The sequence below is a fragment of the Pongo pygmaeus genome, chromosome 7, assembly GCF_028885625.2.
Source record: "Pongo pygmaeus isolate AG05252 chromosome 7, NHGRI_mPonPyg2-v2.0_pri, whole genome shotgun sequence".
NCBI lineage: Eukaryota > Metazoa > Chordata > Mammalia > Primates > Hominidae > Pongo > Pongo pygmaeus.
In genome coordinates, this window is record NC_072380.2 from 103,364,089 (window position 1) to 103,390,849 (window position 26,761).

General features: G+C 35.1%; 1 protein-coding gene across 4 annotated transcripts in view; it reads right to left on the reverse strand.

The window, feature by feature from the left end:
* Nucleotides 1-26,761, reverse strand: part of PIP4P2 (phosphatidylinositol-4,5-bisphosphate 4-phosphatase 2) — a 78,080-nt gene that overhangs the window by 12,809 nt on the left and 38,510 nt on the right. For all 4 annotated transcript variants that reach the window (XM_063668959.1, XM_054497729.2, XM_063668960.1 and 1 more), the window contains 4 exons: nt 17,929-18,077; nt 16,833-16,939; nt 15,065-15,188; nt 5,437-5,489 (listed from right to left, as the gene is read on the reverse strand). In XM_063668959.1, coding sequence (XP_063525029.1) covers nt 5,437-5,489; nt 15,065-15,188; nt 16,833-16,939; nt 17,929-18,077 — 433 coding nt within the window. The remainder of the gene's footprint in view (nt 1-5,436; nt 5,490-15,064; nt 15,189-16,832; nt 16,940-17,928; nt 18,078-26,761) is intronic.

Here is a 26,761-nt window from a genome sequence, read left to right on the forward strand (position 1 = left end):
GAAATCATGAGAATGAGAGGACAGAATTAAAACGTCAAGGGACATAATTGATAGGATATTACCATTTAAATATGGAGAATGATGAAAAATACACTAATATTTATTGGTTGGTCAGTTGGACAGACAGGATAACATTCATTAAAATAATATATTCTTTTTCTAGAAATAATGTAGGGGGTGAAAAAGAAAAACATAATATATTTATCAATACACATGGGAGATTGGTTTGCAGAGTAAGGTGGGAATGTTGGGTCAGGTTGTGCTTGAAATGACCATGAGATACCAAGTTGAAATAACCCTAGGCTAGATAGTGAATAGAGATGGTATATTTACATCTGAAGCTCCAAAGAAATATCTGGGGTCATTTAATGGCATCTAAATGACATAGGAACATAACAGAAAACCCGGATAAAGTGCAGTCAAATTCCAACTTTGGAAAATAGCAAAATTTAACAACTTGGAAGAGAAAATAAAGCCAACGAAGAAGAGTTGTGAGAAGTAGGAGAAACCCAGGAGAAAGCAGTATCTGGAAACCAAGAAAACAAACTTTAAGGAAAAGAAACCATTGTATTAGTGAGGGTTCTCCAGAAAGCCAGAACCAATAGGAGATAGATGATAGATAGATAGATAGATAGATAGATAGATAGATAGATAGATGGATAGATAGATAAGACAGATAGATTAGATAGATAAGAGGCAATTTATTAAGGAAATTGGCTACTGTGATTATCGAGGCTGAGAAGTCTTCCAACAGGGGATCTGTAAGCTGGAGACCCTGGACTGTTGGCAGTGTGGCTCAGTCTAAGTCCAAAAGCCTCAGAATCAGGGAAGCCAATGGTGTAATTCTCAGTCTGAGGAGGAAGGTCTGAGGAGCTGAGGGACCACTGGTGTACGTCCCAGAGTCCAAAGGCCAGAGAGCCTGGAGTTCTGATGTTCAAGGGCAGGAAAAGAGTGTCCAAGTTCCAGAAGAGTGAAAATCGCCTTTCCACTGCTTTTTTTTTTTCTATTGGGCCCCCAGCCAATTGGATGGTGTCCACTCACATTGAGGGCAGATCTTCTCCATTCAGTCCACTGTCTCCTCTAGAAACACCCTCTCAGACATATCTAGAAGTAATGCTTTACCATTTCTTTAGACATTCCTTAATCCAGTCAAGTTGACACCTAAAATTAATCAGCACACCCAGGATGATCAATAGTATCAAATGCTACAGAGAAAACAAGCAGGATGAGAATCAAAATATTGGAATTTATTATTGGGATGTGAATTTCATTAGAGCAAATTCAGTGGCCCACTGGGGATGGATAGCTAATTATGCCTTACTCCAGAGAGAATGGGGTACAATGATCAAATGAAAGTATAAGCCTTGGAAAGAAGAGACCTGATTCCCTCTGAGAAGAGGAAATGAAGTGAGCATAGATAAAGACAGGTTTACGAGACTGAAGTACAAAAATGAGAGAATTCACAGATAGCCTCAATTATTTCAGAGATAGGAGGCAATTCATTGGATGAGACCTGGAGAGTTGGGGGTACTGAGGTGGGAGTTTAGGAGGAATAGTAGATATCTGGAGATAGCTGTTTTGGGAAATGGGAAGTCAATCAAGGACACTTAGGAATATAGATCAATTTAGATACACTACAAAGCTATACATTTGTAAAGAACTGATCAATACAGAATTTTTCAACTCTCAGTTATCTTGAAGGAAGGGAGAAGCCATGGCTATGTTGATCCAAGATTGCTGCTTTGAAAAGCAGATAGATGGAATGATGATTAACCAATCTAGCAAACCTACTATTCTATATCTAATATGTTGAAAATGAATTTATCATCTTCTGCCAGACACATTTCTTCTAGATCCTGCATTTCCTGTCTCAGTGAATGGTTCTACAGCCTCTCAGAAATAGGGTCATTCTTGATCCCAATCTCATTCTCTCTCATCCCTTCACATTCAGTCCTATCCATTCCATTTCCTTACTAGTACATCTACACTCTGACTCTTTTGTATCTTTGCACAGGTAGCTCCTTCTACAGTGTATTATCCCACCCTCTTTTTCACACAATTCTCACTCATCTTTTATAACTTAGTTCATATATCACTACCTCCTGAAAACCTTCACTCATGATCCCTTTCCCTCTAATCTGGATTAGGGACTCTTCAAAGTAGAGCATTCTGGTCATACCTCTTTCAAAGCACTTAAAACTTTATAGTAATTAACTATTCTCCCCACTATGCCCACAAGACTAAATGCCTTGAAGGCAAGATTATATCTTTTATTTCAAGCAACCAGTACTTAGCACAGAATTGTTTGTTGAATTAATGAATAATTATAAAATATAACACTAGATGGCAAAATAAAAGAATACACTTGAGAATATGTCCACTATTGTTTAAAATGGCAGGAGGTGATTCACCAAAGAGTACATCAGTGATGTAAAAGAAATGATATTCAATGACAATTGTCACGGATTAAATCAATGTCTCTACTAGTCATAGGTCCATTATAAAATTTGCATGGAAACATAGTCCAAACTGTATTTCAGAATGCTACAAGTACACCTTCAGTCTGGCAGTGGCCACAAGCCACCTAATTGAAAGAACAACATCACCTTTAGCTACCATAGTACCAGCTACCATTCGAGTAAGAAACAGCAATATGAGAAAATGCCCCTCAGTCTTTGGAGCTCTAGGGGAAGGTTTCCCCATACATTTTGTGAGATAAAAGCACATAACATACTTGTTTCATAGTAATAAACTTACCAACTTCTGTAACTTAAAACTAATTTTAGGATATTTGTGTTTAAAGAAAAAAAAATTCTGTCTCCGAATCTTACTCCAACAGATGACCCATCATTTTGTTATGAAGGAAAACATTCAAAAAGAAAATAAATCTAGATACCAGCTAGGAGTGTTCATGTGGTAACAGTATTTGCACTCAAATAAGAAATGAATGCTCTGAGTCCTCCCATGTTTAGCATGTGACTCCGATTCTACAAACCTTCCTCTTAGAATAATGTTTAAGCCGATTTATTCCATATGAATTTCTATGTAAGTTGTTCCCTAAGTAGTTGATACAAATTCTTCTTCATATTAATACACTGTCTTGTGATATTTTAACAAATCACAGAGTATTCAGACATTTAATACTTCTTTATTAGTAGTAAAAATATTGCCATTGTACGAAAATAATTAACCAAGCAAGTCCCTTGAGCAAAATCCTTAACCTCTCTTAACAGTTGCTGATTTGTAAAATTACAAAAATAATCCCTGTATTACAGGATTGCTGTAAAGATTATAGCTAGTATGTATGTATATATAAAGCAACTATCACTCTGCTTAGCACACAGTCTGCTAACCACAGAGGTCTCTGCCAGGCCAGGTGCGGTGGCTCATGCCTGTATTCTCAGCACTTTGGGAGGCTGAGACGGGAGAATCACCCAAGGTCAGGAGTTCGAGACCAGCCTGGCCAAAATGGTGAAACCCCGCCTCTACTAAAAATACAAAAATTAGCCAGGCGTGGTGGCGTGCACCTATAGTCCCAGCTACTTCGGAGGCTGAGGCAGGAGAATCGCTTGAACCCCGGAGGTAGAGATTGCAGTAAGCTGAGATCGTGCCACTGCATTCCAGCCTGGGCAACAGAGGGAGACTCTGTTGCAAAAAAAAAAAAAAAAAAGAAGTCTCTGCCTTTTCTTTTCTGTAAGATCTTTATTTCCATTTTAATGTTCTTGGTGAATATATTTGCAATTTAATTTTGTACATTTTTGTGAAAATACACATAATACCCAGAAATATGTATCATCCATATGCATATTCGCATACTTTGGAGGGGGGAGTATAGGCGTGTCCCTCAAGTACGTATATATTATTTTGTGCACATATTAAGGCTTTATCCACTTGGCTTCTCCATGTACAGACTTCTATTGGATTCAGTAAGGAATTAGAATGATTAATTTCACAAATAAAAAAGAAACTATTTTTTATAAGCTAAAATATGCTGTAAAGTTATTCTTACAGAGCTATATTTAGTTGAAATCAGATCTAGCAGAGATGGAGATATTTTGCTACACATATTCTACTTCCAAATACTTTTTAATTACTTTCTCCTATAAACCATTCTTGGGATTTCTCAACTCTCAATGTAGATAAGGTATTTATATCATACTAAGGATCACACAAATTAAAATATGAATACTATTTCAAACCTCTTATTTTCAATAATAAAAATTGAATTGTCTAAGCATCCCAGTTTAATTTACTTTGCTTCAGTTATAATTCACATACATAAGAGGATAACAATAATTTTTAAAATTATAATTTTATTATCAAAATAGATGCTGTGCAGAAAAGAGTTAACACAGCAGGCCTGAGACTGCTATCCTTAGAAAGCCCTGCTTGTAAGGTTGGCCCTTAGCTGGCATCTAGAAATACAGATTTGGGGAAAATTCCCATCATTCCCTAACTGGTAAGAGAGGCTTATTATGTATAAATTGTTTGCGTAAACAGTATGGTTTACGCTAAACGTAAATTCCATTCAAACAGGAATTTGGAATTTTGGTGTGTGCTAGGTAGGAGGTGCCTGTGTAACCAGTTCCAGTAGAAACCTTGGGTACTAAGTCTCTAATGAGCCTCCTGGTAGACAACATGGTACATGCATGGTAATAATTCACTGCTGGGGTACTTCACTGGGAGGCGCCTCTTGGAATCTTGTCCCTAGTTTCCTCCAGACTTTGCTCCATCTGCCTTTTCCCTTTGCTGATTCTGCTTTGCATACGTTTGCTATAATAAATCATATCTGTGAGTACAACTATATATTAATTTCTATGAGTCCCTGCAGAAAACCAAGGAACCTTGGTGTAGTCTTGGGACCCCCAACACAGATGCCATAAAATGTCTTTAATCAAAATATCTTCTGTCATTTTTCATTTTATATTGTCATATTATTTTCATTAGGTACATCATTTAGGAATAGAAACAAATAGGCTAAATAGTTAAGATAAACAAATAATTATATAAACGTTGCCATCAGTAATAATCTTATTAGGCAGGAGATGAAAAAGGCCAACAATCACCTAATTATGAAGTCCAGAACAATTTGAGTTTTCTCCTAGATTACAGCCCATTTTATAAATGTAAATTTTAGATTATTTGTAACAGATTATAATCTCCTAACCAGGTTACTGATAATTTTAGCAATTTCACTTTCTTATAATAGAAATTGATTTCCCTTTAGAGGATGATAATCAAGCCTAATCATTTTAATTTCAAAATGGGATATATTTGTTTTAGGATGTCTTTTTAGTCTTAAAAAGCGTAAATATATTGGCATGCATTCACTCCACAGCATGTCTTAAAATCAAAATCTACTTAAGTGAAAATTCTGAACTCTTCAAATTTGTCTCAAGTATTTCTCAATAATATTTCCAATGGTAGGGAACTTACATTTTTTTGCAGTGTGGGCATTTTGCCAGAGTGTTGAACCTCAGTTCCATCCACTGTAAAATAAATAAAGAGAGGAATTGAAAAGAAAAACAACTGAAAACTATCCAATCTGATAAGACATTTCCTTTACTTTAAATGTCATCAGGGATCACAACAGAAGCAATCACCTTCTCACGGTTACATGAGCTTTTCCCTCCAACACTTCTCTCCCTCTCTTAAAATACAGTTTGGGATCCTCCTCTGAAATAGTTCCCATGACTTTTCCAATGCTCTGACGCAATCTAGGTTTGCTTTACATGAATACTGAATGTAATACCATAATTGGGGTCATCTTGTTCAGTAAGTCTCAGTTCGCTTCCAACGAATACAAACATATTTCATATACCATCAAAGTTATTTTTCTTTTAAGTCTGGAGGGCTGGCCTTTTAAATACTTGAATATTTAGATTCATTACTAAAATTAAACTATTTATTCTACTTACATGTGAGAAAGTCACCAAGTACATAAACTAAAAAGTCGGGAACTGTTTCCTGTTCTGTCATTGCTTATACACTATAACAAAAACACACTGCTTAGTACAATTTTCTTCCTGTAAATCTAAGTAATAAATGTGCTACCTTCCTCACATGAATGTTATTCAGATACTTGAAATGACTTACTGGGTGTAGATAGTCTTTGAAGGAATATGCAATATAAATTTAAAGTAAATCTTTATCCCATGAAATATATTTTGTTAAATGACTTTCTAACAATCTTCTTCTATCTTGTTTGCTTTTCTATATACCTCCTTATAAAGGGTATATGTCCTTGATAGTTTTGGGAAAATTTCTTTAAGTACTTTGGCAGTTTATCATCAAAACAACTTATTTTTATTAAAATTAAGTTTCATTTGGAAATCCAGGCCACCAATTTTTCTTTTCAGAAGGCTCAAATTCTAGATACAGGGGTTTCAATAACTTACGGATATTCAAACGTTTTCCACACAATAGAAGATACCTTTTAGAAAATATCTGATGCATACTTTTTTCTTTTGTGATTAGATTTAACAAAAGAAAATAGAAATTTGGGTTTCCTAAACTCTTTTCTCTTCATTTTTATTTCAAATCTCATGAAATTTAGTTAACCTTGTTATGATCTCTCTTAGTCACAACAGGAACATATAGTCCCAAGATAAATAAAAGAGAAATAAAACTTTACATAATGTTCACTCTCTTTACAAAATGATTATTTTTAAACATCTGCAAATGTCAAACCAAGGGCACTTATTTTTCAAGCAAGAGTGAATATTTCTCTCATTACTTATAATGAGAGAATAACTTATAATACCAATTTGTAACACGTTAATTTATTTTAAAACTGCTCTTAAAGTAAAAATTCTTGAGTTAATGTGCTAAACAGATAATATAGATTTCTACAGAAATTGGTACAGAACATTAAGCAGTGGAAGAATATAGAATTATTATTAAGTGCTTTTTTATGTTTCTGTTATAGGCTTAGGATAGTTACTGAACTTGTAATGTCATTTCAAATGTTATTTATAAATCAAAAATTTAAGTTTTTCATAGTTAAAAGACGCAAACTGGTTTGAGAAGGTAATTATGAAACCTTTGAGTCAACAGTAACTCAAAATCCAAGACTTAAGGCTAACAGACTAACATAGGAATTTCAGTATTTTAGATGACACCTAAGGAGATTGTTTAGTCCAATGTTATCATTTTATAGTGTTCTTCATTTTAGCACAAATTATGCATGATAAAATCAATGATAACTGACAAACAGGGGAGACTTTATTCTGTAATTAATGTAGTACATTGCCAGCAACCTACCACATCTGGTTTTGTTGTTATCTGCAGGTACTCACTTAAATGGAGCAAACTAATAACAAAAAGCATCTATTATTAGAATAATTTTCTTATAATTTATTCAAATGAATCCCAAACCTATGCTTTGGAAAAGAAGTCGACTTAGTACTGTTCTCTCATCTAAAATCTGGCCTCTGGATTCTTAAAATTTTATTGCCAGACCTTGAAGTCTCATTTAGACCAAAAAGAAAAAAATCTTAATTATATCAGCAAGATTAAAAGCAACTTCTCTAAAACCCAATCATTTTTAGTAGAGATCTTCTAAAATTTGACTTATTTCTAACTATTCTATAACATGTAATGGATAAATTGAGTTTCCCCAAGATATATTTTGCAACTAATCTTAGAAGATTTGTAAAAAAAAAAAAAAAAAAAAAAAAAAAAAAAAAAAAAAAGCTATATTGCTTAAAACTAATAATTTAATTTTATAGTATCTTACTGAGATAGATAGATAGATAGATAGATACAATAGGCAACTGGTAACACTTTGAAATATGTTCAAGTTAAAACTATTATCACTCTCTGCTATGGCACCCATTTGTCCCTAGATACAAATGAAAAAAATCTGACCCTGCCTGAAGGTACTAAATTGGCCCACTTCAGGGCAAAGTTAGAACTAAGTTGTGTTCACTTTTATTAAAGAACAACAACCCTCAATCAATGTTGTTTAACAAAGTATCTGGATATGCCTTTCACCAGCAACAGAGACCATGGGCCCTACAGAAATGTAATAGTAAACTCTGCTGTTCAGTTGTGTTAAGAAACTTCTTTGCATTCATGGAGAATTAGCTAAAGGCTTTATAAGTCAATTCATTCTTCTGGGAAATTATTTTTCAAACAATGCCCTTCAAATCACCACTCAGGCTAGATGATCTCAAAATGGTTTGGAGGGTAAAAAATGTTTGGACATACAACATTAAAACTCCCTCTTAAATATATACAATGGTATATGCTAAAACTGCTAAAGAATATCCTATTTTAAATTCTGTTTAATGTTTTAATCCTAGCAATTCCCAATGAACATGGAACTCTTTACTCACAAACTCTGTTATTAACCTATAAAATACATGTGCCATTGAATACACTTTGGAAAATGCAAATCTAGCTTTTCTAAATTTATCCATGGTCGCAGCTACGCTATGGTATGAATAGTGTAAATATTGTGAATTCCTAGAAAATTTAACCTTACCATTATAGCACTGGTATATTAAACGATGTTATTATAAACAGAAGGATGCTGTGAGAATATGGAGAAGCTAGTCTCTAGTTTGCATATTACTTTTGCAATTGTGTTTTTTTCTGGGGGTAAAATATCAAAATTAAATTATTTTTAACTATAAATTTTTTAAATAATAAAAGCCTTGTCACATACAATAGTTCTTTTATCTTAATCCTTGAGAGAATTCTCTCTCAGGAGAGAGAGCTCATTATTTCAGGAAAAGCATTTCCTATGTGATCTTTTCAATAAAATATCTTGAGTATTTTGTCACAGGTCATATTTTCTTTTCTTTGACTCTAGAAAACTCAGAGCTAAGATTCAGCCTAATTTTATCAACTGTATTAGACTAAATATTAGCATACTTATATTATGCATGACTTCAGGTTGTTTTTTTTCTGCCCTACTTATTATTTTTCCTGATTTTTTTCACATTTGATTTTCAATCATATTGAACTTGGTGTATCTTTGTAACTTATCTCAATTGCTTTTAGCCTTGCAAGCTAAGTCTAAAACAAAGTAGGAAATGAGTAAATGAATTAACCTAATAATTAACAGTGTGAAGGACAAATAACATGAAGAATATAAGATTATTCAAGATCAGCATAATAATAAGGATAAGACTGCAAGAACTTTGTAGTCAGTGTATTCTTCATAATACTGGGCATCTCTCATTAATCCAAAACTCTCAAAAGTAACCAATACCTCTCCTATAGGTGTATACAGTGTTCCCCTAATCATCAAAAACTTTATTTTCTATAAAATTTTTAAATCATCTTTAAATACTGTATTTTAATCCAAAACATCTTTTCTTGCTAAAGAATTAAAGTTTTAAATCATAATTACTCTGCTAATATGATAATATGATTCACTTGCTTGCACTGAATGTTAAGTAAGGAAGAGCCAGCTTTAGAAGTTAGTCTCTGAAAGAGCCAGCTTTAGAAGTAAGTCTCTGGCTTGCACATTACTTTAGTAATTTTCTTCCTGGGGAAAAATACCTAAATGTACAAATTACTTTTTAAAATAATAAAAACCATGGCACATACATATCTATCTAAACTCTCAATTTAGATCATGCTCTAGAATTCATTGCCAGATGATTCTAAAAATTAAATATAAACCTTTATAACAATTGCCTTTTTGATTGTTCTTTTCTCCTCATTCCCTTTTCTACCCTATTAGTACAGTCAATTCTCTCTCAAATTCTTTATGCTATTCTTGACTATCATCATCACTTTGCTGAAAAATAAAAGCCGAAATTCTAGCCTTGTGCTTTTTCAGGCTTGTCTCTTTGCTATCCATTCCTCTCCTATTAGGTTAGAAAATTTCATGAAAGCAGAGACTGTGCTTCCTGTTCACCACTGTTTCCCTAGCACCTAGCTCAGTGCCTGGTACACACTCAATATATATAATTGAAAAAATAAAATCATTCCTTTTGTAATGTGGCTACAAGGATTATCCATGGCAAATATTTGGAATATAAAACATAACAGGAAAGAATGCAAGGTAGCTGTGGAAGGGAGATCTCTGGAAGTAGGTTGAAACAAATCTATATTGAAGATTTTAAAATTGTGTTACTTTCAAAAGTTTGTTCACATATGAAAAAGAAAATAACAAATATGCTTTATATATTTAATTTAGTTAATTCATTTAATATCTATTGGTAACTATAGAGTGTGTGAGCTTATATTAAATCAGTATATACTGATTTTTATTTATTTGTTTTAGAGATAGGGTCTCGTTCTATCACCCAGGCTGGAATGCAGTGGTATGAACATAGCTTGCTGCAACCTCCAACTCCTGGGCTCAGGTAATCCTCCCACCTCAATCTCCTGAGTAGCTAGGACTATAGGTGCATGCCACTACCCCTGGCTAATTTTTAAATGTTTTTGTAGAGGTGGGGTCTCTGTGTTGCCCAGGCTAGTCTCAAACTCCTGGCCTCAAGCGAGCCTCCCATGTTGGTCTCTCAAAGCACTGGAATATCAGGCATGAGCCCACCATGCCCAGCCTATAGTGACTTTTTAGAAAGAAAGTTGTTACCTATCCCCACCAAGTATATTTTCTAATTTACGTACTTAGTTACTGATTTAATCAATAAAATATAAATGTAACAAAGGAGACATATCCTACTAAATCAGAAAAATCCTAGCAATTCTGGTTAAATATAGTAAATTGAATAAATGCATGCATTTCCATTTTTTTTCCAAACCTGACTAAAATAATAGTAAATGAATTTTGAAATGTACAATACCATAAGGATAAAAAAAGAGGGAATATGACTTCAAATTTTTGGACAATGGAAAGCAGATGGACTTTGCAACTCACTTAGTGAAAGGGATGTTGAAACTTAACTACCTACAGAGAGATAAGCCAATGACGGCAGGTTGCTTCACACTAAAAGACCCAGAATAGACCCTATACTTTTAAAGGTGGAGGTTGGGGTAAGGATAAAGCAGGAGTATCACAATCCCAAGCTCACTGCAGCATTATTCATAAAAACCAAGATATGGAAACAACCCAAATCTCCATCAACAGATGAGCAGATAAAGAAATTGTGGTATATGCATACAATGAAATATTATCTAGCCTTAAAAAGAAGGGAATTTTGCCATTTATAACAACATGTATTAACCTGGAAGATATTATGCTAAGTGAAATAAGCCTGACACAGGAAGACAAACACTGCACAATCATGCCTGTATGTGGAATGTAAAATAGTTTAATTCATAGAAGCAGAGAGTAGAATGGTGGTTGCCAGGCATTGAGGTGGGTGAGGAAAGGGGAGATTTTAGTCAAAGAGTACAAAGTCTCAGTTAGGCAGGCTGAATAATTTCTGAAGATCTAATGTACAGTATAGTAACTATAGTTAACAATATTGTATTATATACTTGAAATTTACTAAGAAGGTAGATCTTTAGTGTTCTTACCACAAAGACACACACACACACACACACATACACACACATATACACGGTAACTATATGAAGTAATCAAAATGTTAATTAACTTGATTGTGGTAATCATTTCACAATATATCAAAACATTAGGCTGTACACCTCAAATATACAATTTCTGTTGGTCAAATATAACCCAATAAAGCTGGGAAAAAAATAGAAGTATTGATTGCAAATTCTCACAAAACCAGAAAACCACCCTTCCCCAATACATTAAGAGAAGAATGATTTATTCTGTAGAGAAATTGGACTATGGAGCTTGTGGACCAGAACACCGAGCACAGAAGAAGGCACGAATACAAAGTCACTTTAAAAACAAAGGATTTAAATTAATGTCTATTGTCTGAAAAGTGTGTAAGAGCTTCACCCCTATTACCTCTCTTAGCTCCTAAAAGGGTGTCTCTCAGGCATATCTCCTACAAGAGATTAGAGGATCTTTCCCCAGAGAAATTTGCCCTAAAGAGAAAAAGACCAATTGATACTAATAGCTGACAGCTTTACAAAGAAAGAAGAGGAGGAGGAGGAGGAAGAGGATAAGGAGGAGTGGAAGGAGGGGGAGAAGGAGGGAGAGGACGAGGAGGAGAAAGTTTTCACCTATACCCTGCCTGCATACATAGAGACTCCAATCAGTGACTTGCTCTCAAATATAAACTTCTGCATAAAACTTCTATCAAAAGAAATACCAATAGAAAAAGTAGTGAGAAAACAGAGATAAGGCATAAAGAAGAACAATACCTCAGAAAAAAATGTAATTAATGGCTTCAGAAAGATGTTTGAAATGCTTGTTCTTTGGTGCCATAAAGAAATAGCACTTAAACATAAATGTAATTTTCTCAGCAAGGCCATTTTTATACTTTCTGCAGAAAGGGTATACTCACCAGCAGTTTTGCCACAAGAGTACGCTGAACAAAAGAGACAGGGTCATTTATAACCTGACGCGTCTACCTTATTGCCGTGTCTGGTTTCTATTGGCTGGAACAGGACTTCACATTCTGTATTTGTCTTGATTGGCTAGCAACTTAGAACTTTCTAAAAGAGGCAAAGGCAGAGGAGAACAAAGGAAGGAGGAAGTAACTTGTGGAATGCTGAGAAAGGTAAAAACACCTTCAAATAAGAAGAGGAACAGGCTATGATCAAATGCTTGCTTGGACCAGTATAAACATGCCAGGGCAAATATTTAGGCTAAACTGTGGGAGCTAAGAACATAAAGTACATTGATTTCTTTATTACAGCTAGCAGATATTTAAGAATGTTAGCACAGGTCTTTGAATAAATTTTGCTTCTAAGAAAAGTTACTATTTACTCCTAAGGAGACGGAGAGGAAAGTCTTTGAAGAGGAACCTCTACTTTACTTTTTTACAAAGATGTCATGAAAAAGGAATGCTATTAAAAAATCAGAGACAAACAAAAGCTCCTAGAAATTAAAAATTAAGTTAGATCATCTGAAATTAAAATTTTAAATTAAGATGAGGAGATATAATGAAGTTCCCCACTAAATAATATGAAAAAACAAAATTAAAAACAAAAAAAAATGGAATGGACAATAACGGGGCCCACTGAATATCCAAATGATGAGTTCAAAAAGACCCTCACGAAGACACAGCCTCATGAAATTTCAGAACACTGAAGAAAATGAAAGAGGAAAAAGAAAAAGAAGAAAAAATTTGTCATATCAAAAGGATCAGGTATCACAATAGCAGTTGATCTTCTCATCAACAATGGAACAAAGACTTTAAATTTCTGAAAGGTGACAACTGGCAACCTAGAATTGTACATCTAGACAAATTATAAAGTGAATGTAAGATCAGATTAAAAACCACTTAAGAGAAAAAGAGCTCAAATATAATATTTCCCTGCATCTTTTCTCAGAAAGCAAAGAGTAGATGTGCTCCACCAAAATGAAGGAATAAACCAAGAACTCTGAGGATGGCATGGGATCTAACACAGGAAAGAGGTAAAAGGAATTTTCATGATGATGGTGAAGGGAAGGATGACAACTATGTAGCAGGAAGCCTAAATAATAGATTCCTTGATGCATTTAATTATAGTAATAGGTATTTTATAGTTCTACACAAGAATATGAGAAGAATGAATGATTTACACATAGAAAATTAAATCCAAAGGAGGGGGCAATTATTTATAAGTCCAAGAAAATGTTAAAATGTATACACAAGAAAAATGTACCACATTGCTTGGTTCAGCTGTGAACAAAATTTGCCTAATAATAAAAATTGTAAACACTAAGTATTAATTAAACAAAATGTTGCAATTTGACTGGGAGTATGAAAGCAAGGAAAGGAATATGAGTGGGAGAGCAATATGAGTGCTAAGTTCTCATCTTGCAGTTTACTATTTAGTGGGTAATGTCTAAAATTGCTTAATCAAATAGAAAAAGGATAAGCAAGCAATTTAAACACATAGAAGTCTGGCCAACATTATGTAACACCATCTCTACTAAAAATACAAAAATTAGCCAGGTGTGGTGATGTGCACCTATAGTCCCAGCTACTTGGGAGGCTGTGGCCGGAGAATTGCTTGAACCCAGGAGGCAGGGGTTGCAGTGAGCTGAGATCACACCACTGTACTCCAGCCTGGGCGACAGAGTGAGACTTCACCTCAAAAAATAAATGAATAAATAAATAAAAATTAAAAAATTATAAAAAATAAACACATAGAAGTGACTATCAATAAAGCAGCTGACAGAGTTGAAAGCATTTTGGGAACAGTAACTGGGGGTCAGCTAGATGAGAAGATTGCAGTCCCATTTGACATTTAGAACTATATACATAGTTCTTTAATAAAAGTAAAATTACAAATAAAAAAAAGCAAACCACTTATATTTTCTTCAGCTCATTCACGTCTTAGTGACAGCAGGTTTTGTTTAGACTCCCATGTGTATACTCTGATAAATATTTTTCATATTCAAGTTCTAAAGAAAATCTTTTGTCTCCTATATGGGCTGAACATTAAAAGAAAACCTGTCCTTATCCTTCCTGACAGGGTAAGTTAATTATGAATTTAACTTTAAAAAAAATCAAACTAAGTTTAAGTTAGAAGTAGTAAAACAAAAACTTTATAACTTTTGCTCATATCAAATTACTTATACTTTCTTATTCTTTATCTAATTATGGGTAACAGTGTTAATTCCCTTTGCTCCAAGAATAATTTATAAAAGTCAGAAAGTTTTTGATAAATTATGATTTAAATTTTTCCTGAATCTAGAAGCCATGAAGCAAATCTACTGCATGAGATTGTGCACTTTGACCTCTGCTGAGCAGGTGAGAGCAGGGCTAAGACTCAGCTGCTCACCAAGCCCAAGATACTCATGGAACTAAGCCTGGGCACGATTTCTCATTGGCCTACATAGAGAGGATCCTTTTTGCAACTGGACTTATCAGAGGACATACCTTCTATCTAGTTCACAGAAAATGCTCTAGATCCTAGCTGCACTTCTGATTGTCTGCCTATATAAGGCTCTATTTTAATATTTTGATTAATTTGCATTTGGACAAAACTATAAGACTATGAGCAGTGGTCTAAACTGTAAGATCATGACCTATATTTACAGATTAATGACAAATGTCCAATGACTTACCAGGAAGGTGTTTCCACAGTGCCCACACACGACCCTTGTACCTTCTGGTTGGACCGGCAATGCAGGTTGAGCTGGTTGTTCTTCAGAAATAAGCATTACTGGGCCAAGGTTAATTATCCGTCTACTGTGAAAAGAGAAAGCAAACAACTTTACTATCCCACAAATGGACTGAGAGCAAAACCTGCAACATATGGCCAAAAATATGAAATGTGTTATACTTGTTTTATAAATTAAGTGAATTAAATGTCAAGCTGGAGGCAAACTACAAAGAGTAGCAACAGTCAGTTTTTCAAAAGCAAAATATGAGTCTTTCTGTACTTGGGATAGAAACAATATATTATAGCATTGGTCCTAATCAATGGCAACCATTTAATTGTCATTTCCAAGTTTTTGTAAGTTCAAATCAGAAAACAGTTGTTACCCTTCCCTATCTAGGAAGCCAACTTGAGTTTGGTAGAAGACTGACTAAGTTAAAAATATTCTATACCAACAAAAATTTCTGTGCCATGAAGGCACCGAAGGGCTGGGTTACAACCAAATTTCTCTGAGCAGTGTGATATTCCTTGATGCGTATTTAATCAGAGATGAAAAGAAAGCAAACAAGATCCTGCTTTCATTTCTATTCTCTAGTCTATCATTGGATAGGGCTGTACATGATTCATGTAATGGTCAAAAAGCCAGAGAGATCACCAAAAAAAAAAACACAAGTAAGGCCTTCATATACTTGTATCTGGGGACATCCGTAATGGTACTGGGCATGAGCGAATAATTCCAGAACTTATTGCACATATACATTCAGCAGAGATTAGTATAACATACAGTGAGATACACAAAAATAACTAAAACGCTTGCAGGTGAAGATTAATTATATCAAAAGTAAACTAAGTGATTACTTTTTTTTTTTAAGAGATGGGCCGGGCATGGTGGCTCATGCCTGTAATCCCAGCACTTTGGGATCACTTGAACCCAGGAGTCCAAGAACAGCCCGGGCAACATAGTGAAACCCTGTCTCTACAAAAAAAAAAAAATACAAAAAATTAGCTGGGAGTGGTGGTGTGTGCTTGTAGTCCCAGCTACTCAGGAGGAGGCTATAGTAGGAAGGCTTACAGTGCAGAAGGTAGAGGTCACAGTGAGCCAACTCTTTGAGACTCTTCCCCTTGAGACTCTGTCTCAAAAAAAAAAAAAAAAAAAGAGAGAGAGAAACAGATGGGGTCTCACTTTGTTGCCCAGGCTGGAGTGCAGAGGCACAATCATAGCTCATTGCAGGCTTTAATCCCTAGGCCCAAATGATACTCCTGCCTCAGTCTCCCAAGTGACTGGGAATATAGGTGCATGCTGTCACACCTGGCTAATTTTTTGTAGAGATGCAGTCTCACTATGTTGCTCAGTTTGGTCTCAAACTACCAGCTTCAGGGGATCCTCCCACCTCAGCCTCCCAAATTGCTAGGAATACAGGCATGAACCACTGGCCTGACCTCATTATTTTTAAATAAGTTCAATGAGTCATTGATTTATTACAGTGCATTAAGTACTTACATAACACAAAGAAAACATTCATTGCTCATTTAAGAATATTATATCCTACAAATACCTATGACTAAGTTCAAACTAAGCTTATCATTCCTTTAACAAAAAAATAATCTAGATTCTGGAATGACTTTGAAAACAAAAACTCTTTCTAGAACAAAGCCTGGCACATGAAGAACTTTAGTAAATACTTGTTGAATGAACAAATGAATGAATCAATGAATTCATCTTTATCTCTTACCAGTTGGGTCTTGGGCATCCTATTCGCCGAGATGTGTCCTTACAAATGAGAAGACAATTACAAGGGCATCTAACATATTTCTTCCCTGTTGGGGGGTTTTTGATTGGCTGGATAAGGGAAGAAAATGCAAACACAGCAATTAACCAAAGTACAGATTGTCAACGTTTGTTTGTGTTTAAAAAGGAAAGGATTCCATTAAAACTAACGAAATATATTGCTTTTGTAACTTAAGGTTTTATTTTATGATTTTTCTATAAAACATATAAAGTCAAGTATTCATGTTTTGCGGTCCTTCAAGACACAATAATCACTGGCTGACTTTTTTTAGACTTTTCTAAAGAGGAAAAAAATAAAATGTCAAAGATAAAATTAATATTTAATTGCAGATTTTGAGAGATCAAAATGTAATATATAAAGCCTATGAAAGAAACATATTTCATCTAAACCAGTGTATGCTTTACCAGTTTATTACTTGAAACTATAAAAATATTGCTGAAAATTTAGTTGCTCCCCAAAGCTCAATTTTTAAAAAAGGAAAGGTGTTATTCAATATTTTAAACATTCCTAAATTACTATCAACTAAATTGAATAAAATGTCAAACTATTTGTAAACACTTTGGCACAGATGCTAATAATAAATGCATAATCACAGAAGCCCAGAAAAACAATAGTGACATCCTACAGACATAAAATAACTTTAAATAATTTTCCACATAAATAGGGCAAAGTTTACATCTGTAATGAAGTTTAGTACACAATATTTTCATTTTAGTGAAAACTAGAATGAATATAGTTGTGATGTGGATAGATATTGAAAGTATTTATACATAACTGCCATGCTCAGTCTAGTTTTTGAAAGTAAAAAGCCAAAAGGCATTATATTTAAATTCACCATGAAATTCTCTTAACGGGGTTAGCTTTAAACACAGTGAGGTATCCTATGATGAAAGAGAGACAGAAAAAAAGACAGGAAAAAAGATTACCATATTTGTATCCAGCCCACATATACTTTTAAGTAACATTATTGAAGTACTTCCTTTAGGAATAAAATGTCAAATAACAATTTATAATTTTACTAATGGAAGTCTCCACTTACTGTAGCTTCATTGCAAACTGTGCACTTAACCACATGCTGGTGAAGCTTGCCATCCAAATTGATTAGTGATTGGCACACACGGCAGTTTATTACTGGAATACCACTGGCGTCTGGACTGGCAATGGCTGTATATGGAGGTGGGAGCTCCGCTGAAAAGATATTAGTCACTGAATCAGAGTCTTAGAGAAATTACTACGACTGGTTTGAGTAGAGAGGCAATATAAGTAAAGAAGAAACAATCAAGATTTTCCCACGTTCTTTTATTTATTTTTCAAAGCTAGCCAATTTATCTTACTTTTAGAGCACAAACATCCATGAGACTCTTATCAAGTAAAATAATTCTTAACTCTGATAAAATCTAAATCATGTTTGCCTAGGTCTATCCCAATAACCCAGTTTCCTTTTACTAATCTATACTCAAAATGTCACTCCATTCCTATTAGTAAATTCATACAGTCTCTAACAGGAGAGTGGTAATTTATGCCTACAATAAAAATCTTACACAAGTGATCCGATTCCCAGGAAATAAAAATGGTCGATGAAAGCAAAGTTTTAAAATTGCTTATCCATACATATAAATTATGTAGCTGTCATGCTCTGTCTTTATATTGGAACCAGTATAATGACCACTGGCTATGACAAGAATAAAACAAGGTTTTGGAGGAAGTCAAGAAGAAACAAAAATGAACCTAAGAAAATTAAACTTCTCAGCATGGAACAAAAATGGGAACCATGCTAATTTCAGACACAAAACAAAAATAAAGTAAATATAACAATTTTTAGTCTCAAAATTTACCTACCATTAAAAATGTAAGAAATGCACCAAAGTGTTTATGAGTAAAAAACTGTAGTATGTGGGATTAAAAACTTCGAAAACCGTAACAACAACCACCACAAAAAGAATGGGGTACCAGATGAAACAAGAGTAGCAAAATGTTGATAACTGATGAATATAATGACATGGAAGGTCATATTTTCATACTACTTTTGTGTATGTTTGAAAATTCCCATAATACAAAGACACACACACAGTGTTTTTTTTTGAGAGTCCTAAGGTTGACTCAGTGAGTGAGTGAAGGGTGGAGGCCCACTTTTAAAATCAAGTATCTACCAGAAGTGTATATTTGTTACAAAAGTCTGAGAACAGGAATCCTGATACGCTACTCTGGAATGGGATTTCTAAAGGAGACTGCCTAACCCCTTTCTGTAACTATCTCAACTACAGGAATAGAAGACTTTTCCAAGGTAAAGTTTTGTCTTGGGACATTTAGAAAGGGCCACACTGTAACACATGATTGAAGCACGAAAGAGAACTGGTATCTCAAGAGGCTTCTGTAACACTATAAAATATAAACACAATAGCTAATCATAATAAGAGCTATTTTTGAAATAAAGGTTTTCTATCCACTGTATTAGGTTCTAAACTTTGTGATATTTTAAAAAGAATTAGAGCATAAAACATTTTGGTATGTTTAAAATACACATATTTCTACCTGATCTTTGGGTTATAATATAGGATTTTTTTCAGACTGCTAAGGATTAGCAACAAGTGGTATTTGTTCAAATGATTCATAAGACAAATTTCTGCAGCAGCCAAGGCTCTGAAAGAGGCCACTTTGAAATGACGATATGCTCACATTTCTGGGAGGCTTATAACAGAACACTGCCAAACACTGAAATTCAAAAGAAGCTGTACATGTCTTAAATTATAAAAATAATTTTAAATCCATGAAAAGAATTTGAGCATGATCCAGAGTGACCTGTAATGTATTAATCAAGAAAAAAAAACATGTTAAAGAAACAGTGAGTCAACAATACACTTAAGGTCTTGCAATTTGCAGATTACTTTGTCAGATCTCAATAAAGACATTATTCTTGGGGAAAGAATATGTACCTCACTAGAAATTCAAGACACACTGCCTGGTATATGATAATGAATATTATTTTAATAATTATTTGCAGTATCATTATTAATAAAAGTTGCTTCCTCTCTGGCCTTTTCCTTGAGTTGTACAGTAACATTACGTAGTTCTCTCACAATCCCAGTCTCTATCTTACACAGTATGATAGAAAGGAAACTTATATGCAAGACAGTTTTATAAAGAAAACAAGGGCATTAGGGGGAGAGGAGGAAGTGACATATTGCTACACTACGTAAAAGGACACAAACCCATACACTCCTCAGCTTTGCTCAAAGAAATCTCCTAAGAAAATTTCAGAGGGTGATCTAAAACAATCATTAAAAGGGCATTAGAGCCAGTAAAACCCTGTGAATTTTTCTTCTAAGATTTGTACTACATAATTTTTAATCTGCCAAAAAAAAAAAAACGCCTTCAATGACAGAAATATGCTCAAATCTACTCTTTTGGAGGCTTGGGAAGTGGAGGGACATGGACAGAACAACCAATGAGGATTATAAATCTAATATAAGAGAAACCATAAGCTCCACGAGGCCAGGGGCACATCTGGTTTGTCCATAGCTACTTCACCAGCACTTGTCATAATGCCTGGTCTATGATGATGCTTACTAAATGTTTATTCAATGGTTGAATGAATTAATAAATCAGCAAGTCACTAAAATTTATTAGACATATCTATTTCTCTTGGAAAAATAACACCAAGTATTAGGTTGGTGCAAAAGTAACTGCGGTTTTTGCTACGACTTTCAAATGGCAAAAACCGCAATTACTTTTGCACCAACCTAATATATTACCCCTACTCTCCTTGCAGAGGAGCTAAGGTTCTAGCAGGGGAGTGCAGCTTGATGGAAAACAAGGCCTTCTTTTATATAGAAGACTACTCTCTCCAAATAATGCACTGAGAGAGGTGAAGTAGTCAGGGGACACTGGCCTGGCCCAGCAGATAAATGGAATCAATCCAAGAGATCAATAGAATGACAGAAGCTGCAGCCTAATTGCCACAATAAACAGTGCTTCCTGGCCTTTCATTTCAATGTTCTATCCATTACTTCAGCCTTAAACTGATTTAGACAGATATTTCTTGTACTTTTGGCCTTTCCCTTTCTCTCAGATTTTACCTCAAGGAAACATTTACTTGTAGCTCCACCTCCTCTTATATGGGACTTGTAATTCTGGAGATTCCACAGTTAGTAAACCTACAATAATTAGAATAAGATTATTAATTTAAATGATTAATAATCAGATTATTATAGATTAAACCTATAATAATTAACTTAGATTTATTCATTTTGTCTCTTTTCACTTTGGCAATAATCATAGCTCAATACAGCCTTGAACTCCTGGGCTTAAGTGATCTTCTCACCTCAGCTTCCTCGGTAGCTGGGAATACAGGCATGCACCACCATGCCTATATTTTCACTTTAAAACAACCGATCACCACTATCCTACCTATTTTAAATTTCTGCACTACATTTAAAAAGTCCACTGTAATCTCAGAACTTAGGATCATTAGATATTGAAAGTCACAAAAATTCCTCATTTTGGAAAAGTCTTACTTGTTATCTAAACAATGGTCATTTTTCTCCATGGGGTTTGCCTAAATTAAAAAGCTTTTTTCCTCCATGTGAGCAGTATTTGTTAGGCCAGTAGTCCTTAATCCTAAAAAAAAAAAAAAAAAAAAAACTCCCTCAAAGCTCCAGAATAGAACAATGTTAGAAATTCAAACAATCTTTGGAATTATGAAGTCTAATTTCTTTATTTTACAAAGGAGAAAACAAACCCAGAAATTCTGACTTTTTAAGGGTTATAGAGAACTTCAGCAAAGCCAAGAGCTGACTCCTGTTCTGGAGATCGCTCCACAATAACAGCTGTCTCCTTTAATAAATAAAACTTAATATAGGGAAAATATTTAAGGACCAACGGGGGGATTTTTCTAGGAACAAGCAAACATCTGATAATGTAGATTTCTGGAGAATGAAATCTTGGTTAAAGAGAATTAAGAGGAAGAGGGGAAGGAAGAATCGGGGTGGGGGGGAATTAGAATATATTTTAAAAAGAAGAATCATTTCACAGTAAAAACTTCAGAGAAAAACGGACTCATAAAAGGGAGAGAATGATAGTTTATGGATCACAAGGCATACATAATGATCTTTCTAAAACACTCAAAAGGAAGCATTATATTCTGTAAACCCACAAGTGATCAGATTACATTTCCCATCACAAACATTTACCTAATTTATCTATTTTATGCCAAACAGCCCCTCTGTCTTGCTAATTCATCGTGGTGTATTAATCCATATTTCATCTTTTCTCAGATATATCCTCCAGTATTCTAAAGATTGAAATTGTTTTGTTGGATTGCTCTGACCTTTATTATCTCAATTATTCCTTTATACGTCTCCTCAGTGACAATATTTGGCAGTTTAATTCACTTACTACATTAGCATCCTCTATATGCAGCCCTTCAGGCTCTTGACAAAGATGTTATACCAAAATTGAAAATGACGTCAGCTTAAAATGAGAGATATTTTACGATTATAAGAGGAGCAAGAAAAGTATAAAAAGGCAACCTTTGAGGAAAGCCTGGCTTTTTTCTCCTCTAATTTTCATTGCAAGGATTCATTTTCCCTAGTATCTTTGTGCAGAATGTAGGTTAGGGACAGACTTAGCTTGGCCACTATGGGTTAGCTGCTTTCAGTGTCAAACTTCTCCAGTTCAGTTCAATACAGAGCAAAGGAAGACCACTTTCTGCTCCTCCCCTTCTTTGAAACCAAAGAAAACTATTTTAGGAGACTCAAGTCAAGTTCTCCCAGAACAATGACATTCTCAGAAAAATTCATCTAGCTGAAGACAGGTTGAAAAGGAAATGTGCTAGTTATCAGGTTACTGACCCTCAGTTCCAAATCCACCTTTACTCTCTTTTGTGATGCTGGAGCTGGAACTCTGCAAACCACATTTTGGTTTTGTCAGCTGGCTCCAGGTTATGTTCTTAATAGGAGGTGATATTGGAAGGCTGCAAGGCTGGAGGAGGAATAAGGGACTTATTCCTTCTATTTGTTACCTGTTTGCTCCCAATCTGCTTGCTGTTTCTCTGAACATCACCCTAGGAGTATTACTTCACCCTGGCAGTGGTAGTTCTTTCCCCTGGGAACACTGAAGTCAGTTTATAGTTTTCAACATTTGCCAGAACCAGCTTCCTTGTGTAGACCCCCACACCAAATAGCCAGTGCTCCTTCCCAAGGAAGGAGTTCAGAGAGTTTCTCTAGAGTTCAGAGACACCAGCACAAGCTGGCCAGTGCTTCTTCAGAAGTCATATTTCAGTTCTGCAGGACCCCTCCTCTAAGTTACTAAGTTTTAATAAGTCCAATCTCTTCCCTTTGTTCCCTCAGCCCTAGTGGTGGCAGTTGCTTCTTGCTACCTCCTTGATACCTTAGAGTAATATGTTTACCTTACAGTTACCTAGTTAGTAACTTTATACTTGGTTAATGATTCTTTATATTAAACTCCATTGTGTGGTTTCTATCTTCTGACCAATCCTGACTGATATAGAAATTCATATCAGAAGTGATCTCAGGAAACAATTCCTCAAAGATGGAATTGGAGAAGTGGTTTGGTGAACTTGAGCTTAAATGCTATGCCAAACTCCTTACCAATGGGAAATGGGATGGTAGTAATCTGTGACACATGGTGCCATCCTGATGAATCAGATTATCCCCAGTAGTTGATTGTGATGTTTGTGGCTCCTTCACTTGAGCATTATGGTAGTAATAATTATTATATGGACTATGATGTGGATGGTTCCTTATGAATGCACTGGGCCTTTACAGACAGAAAATGAGAAGCTCCGGTCTTTAAATTCTCAGCTCAAGTCATGGTTAGAGAACCAGGGAATGTCTATCTTAACCTTAAAAGTATCACTTATTTCTAATAAACAAAGAATTTATTGCTGGAAATCAAACAGAAATATTAATTGTGCAAATTGCAAAATTATAACATCAAGTAATTCCACAGCCTTACTAGGTAAATCCACAGTCTTACCAAGTTTCTCATTAAAAGTTGGGGCGTTGATTGCAAAGAAGTGGAACTCTAAAACTTGGAATGAGACCATCTGATTGTACCCAAACACAGCTGAAAATCTTAAACTCCTGAGTCACTCTGAACCTCCAGTGCAAGTGGAAAATATCTTTCCCTCTTGTGCCTAAGCCTTCCCTTGCTGGAAAACTCTGTAATGTCCTTGCCTGAGGCAGTTACCTTACAAGGGGATGGCCATTCTTCTTAAAATCCACCCTCAAGCCCCTTGTCTCAAGATCCATAACTAAGGTCAAATCTCAACATGTCTCAGAAGGGCAAATACAAAGTCTAATTCAGTAAGAGGCAGCTTCTACATAAAATAATTGCAGCATTTTGATAATATGTATTTCCAGAAACCTGGAGAGTATTTGTGAAGTGGATCCTAAGGGTGTTAAACCAAAGAGAATAAAACACAATAATGAATTGAGTGAGATTTTCTGGATTCAATCTTTGTTTTACAGCTAGAGGTAGCTTTAAGCATTTAGTTAATTGGTTGATGAGACTTGGTCTTACATTTAGTGAGGCTGAGATGCTAGAATATCCCTAGAATAATGCAGAAAACGCAATCAAAGCCATACAGAGTTAGGAATGTTGAAGTGGATTTATCATATGAAACCTGCATATTCATACCTCACTACCTCCCCTGAGAAGGGCCAGAGCATACTCCCTTCACCAGGGCATCAATAAATACATTATTTAGAGGAGCACATGCATCCTGCTATGGTTTCTCTCCAATGCAGACCAGACATTACAGTATGAGATGACCCCATTGAGATGTGCTGCCTGATTTCAATGGGGATGATGAAATCCTGGAGTAACAGGCCAAATAGCAGCAATTAAACACTGAATACAGGTGGGTGCATTTATTGCAAGAAGAAGTAGTGGATATTACAATATTTTGAGCCACAGGACTTTTGGCAGTGGCTAATTGAAATTAGCCTAGGATTGAAATGGATGGCTTACCTACAAAGATGTTGCTTGGTTGTATATCTTAGAAAAAACTCTAGGCATTTTAACCAGCAACCCAACTTTGGTAGCCACAAGAAAGAGTCACAATCTTTCAACCAGTTTCCAACAAAAGTAGGTTCAACATGTACTGTAAATCTTCCTTCGAACTTTCTGCAAAGAGACCTGAGGCTATTTACCAGGCTATTTACAAGACTGTGTACTGGGGAAAAGAGAATACCCAGATGGTTCAGCAATTACTAAAAACTGGTGGTTAAACAGTGCTAATTCCAGAGGGACTCAAAGCGGCTATCAAGTGATAGATGATGTCTTAGCCCAGATCCAACTCACAGTGGTCCCAGTAGATATGGGGATCCACTCTGAAGTTATTTTATTAGTTATGAATATACAATTGGAACAAATATTCTTGGCAACCAGTAAAATTGCCAACTTTGTTCCCTGGCCCATAGGTTAATATAGGAATGGCCAAGTGGCAGTCCCTGGAACTGATACCAAAAGCAACACCACATCCCTGGGGAAATATCAGAGATTGGTGCCACTAGGAAAGACCTGTTAAGATGCAAAGATGGTGATACGCATCACATCTTCATTCCACTTGCTTATTATCTAAATTTGACTGCTGCTTCATAACTGAAGGGATGTGGTAAGGCCGCTGTATGAGCTCTAATGCCAGAGAAAGTCAAGAGTCTTTAGAATCAATATTTATTTTTTTAGGTAGGTGTTGAGAGATATCTAGTGAATAAATCCCTTAAATTCTACTGTTTATCTGCAGCCCATGGATTAATGGAATTTTATTTTAAAATACAGAAATTACGGCTGGGCGCAGTGGCTCATGCCTATAATCCCAGCACTTTGGGAGACCGAGGTGGACAGATCAAGAGGTCAGCAGTTAGAGACCAGCTTGGCCAACATGATGAAACCCTATCTCTACTAAAAATACAAAAATTAGCCAAGAGTGGTGGTGCACACCTGTAATCTTAGCTACTCAGGAGGCTGAGGCAGGAGAATCACTGTTGTTTCATTCTATGGATATGACATGGCTTATTATGGTGGTTTTACAAAATAGCCACAACTTCTTTGGCACTCCTCCCATTGAGAGGTGAAGTCTTTGTACCTTGAATCTGGGTGATTTGTAACTGCTTTGACAGATAGAGGATGGCAGAAATGACATTATATTTGACTTTTGAAGCTGGGTCATAAAAGACCACATGGCTTCCACTTAGGTCATCTTGTATTCAGGCATGTCTGATAGTTTTAATAATGACCTATGTCCTCATTAAGGGATGGTAGCAAATCCAAATACGACTTTTGCTGAGCCTGGCAAGGTATTTTATATAGAGAACTAGAACATGACAACCAAATTCTATAAACTTGGAAAACGCTTTTGTTACAAAAGTTTAAAATAACTTTATATTAGTTTGTAAAATCCATACAGCTAATAGAAATCAATGTTTATTGGGATATGTCCAATGGTCTAAAAGGTGTCTGAAAATCTCACTTTAAGTCTACTCACTATCATTTCTCTATATTGTTTCTCCTCTGGATGGTCAGTCTTAGCATTTAATCTCTCAAACAATAAAATGTCATATTGTAACATGCCTACTTCCAAATTCTCCCCCTGTAGAAATCACATGTTAAAAATGTCAAAGAATTCGGGGCTTTCTTGTACACTGTTTTAAAATCTGTATTACAGATTGACCAAGCCTAAATATCTCAAAATATGAGAGGAAGAAAAATTTTGCCATTGCCTTTAGAAGTAAATGCTTAGAATAAAATGCCCTAATCAATCATGCAGCACACACATGCAAATATATTCTACAGAGAAATAAAACAGTGCATGCTAGTTGGGCTTTTAATTTTTAAAAGAGTCATGTAAC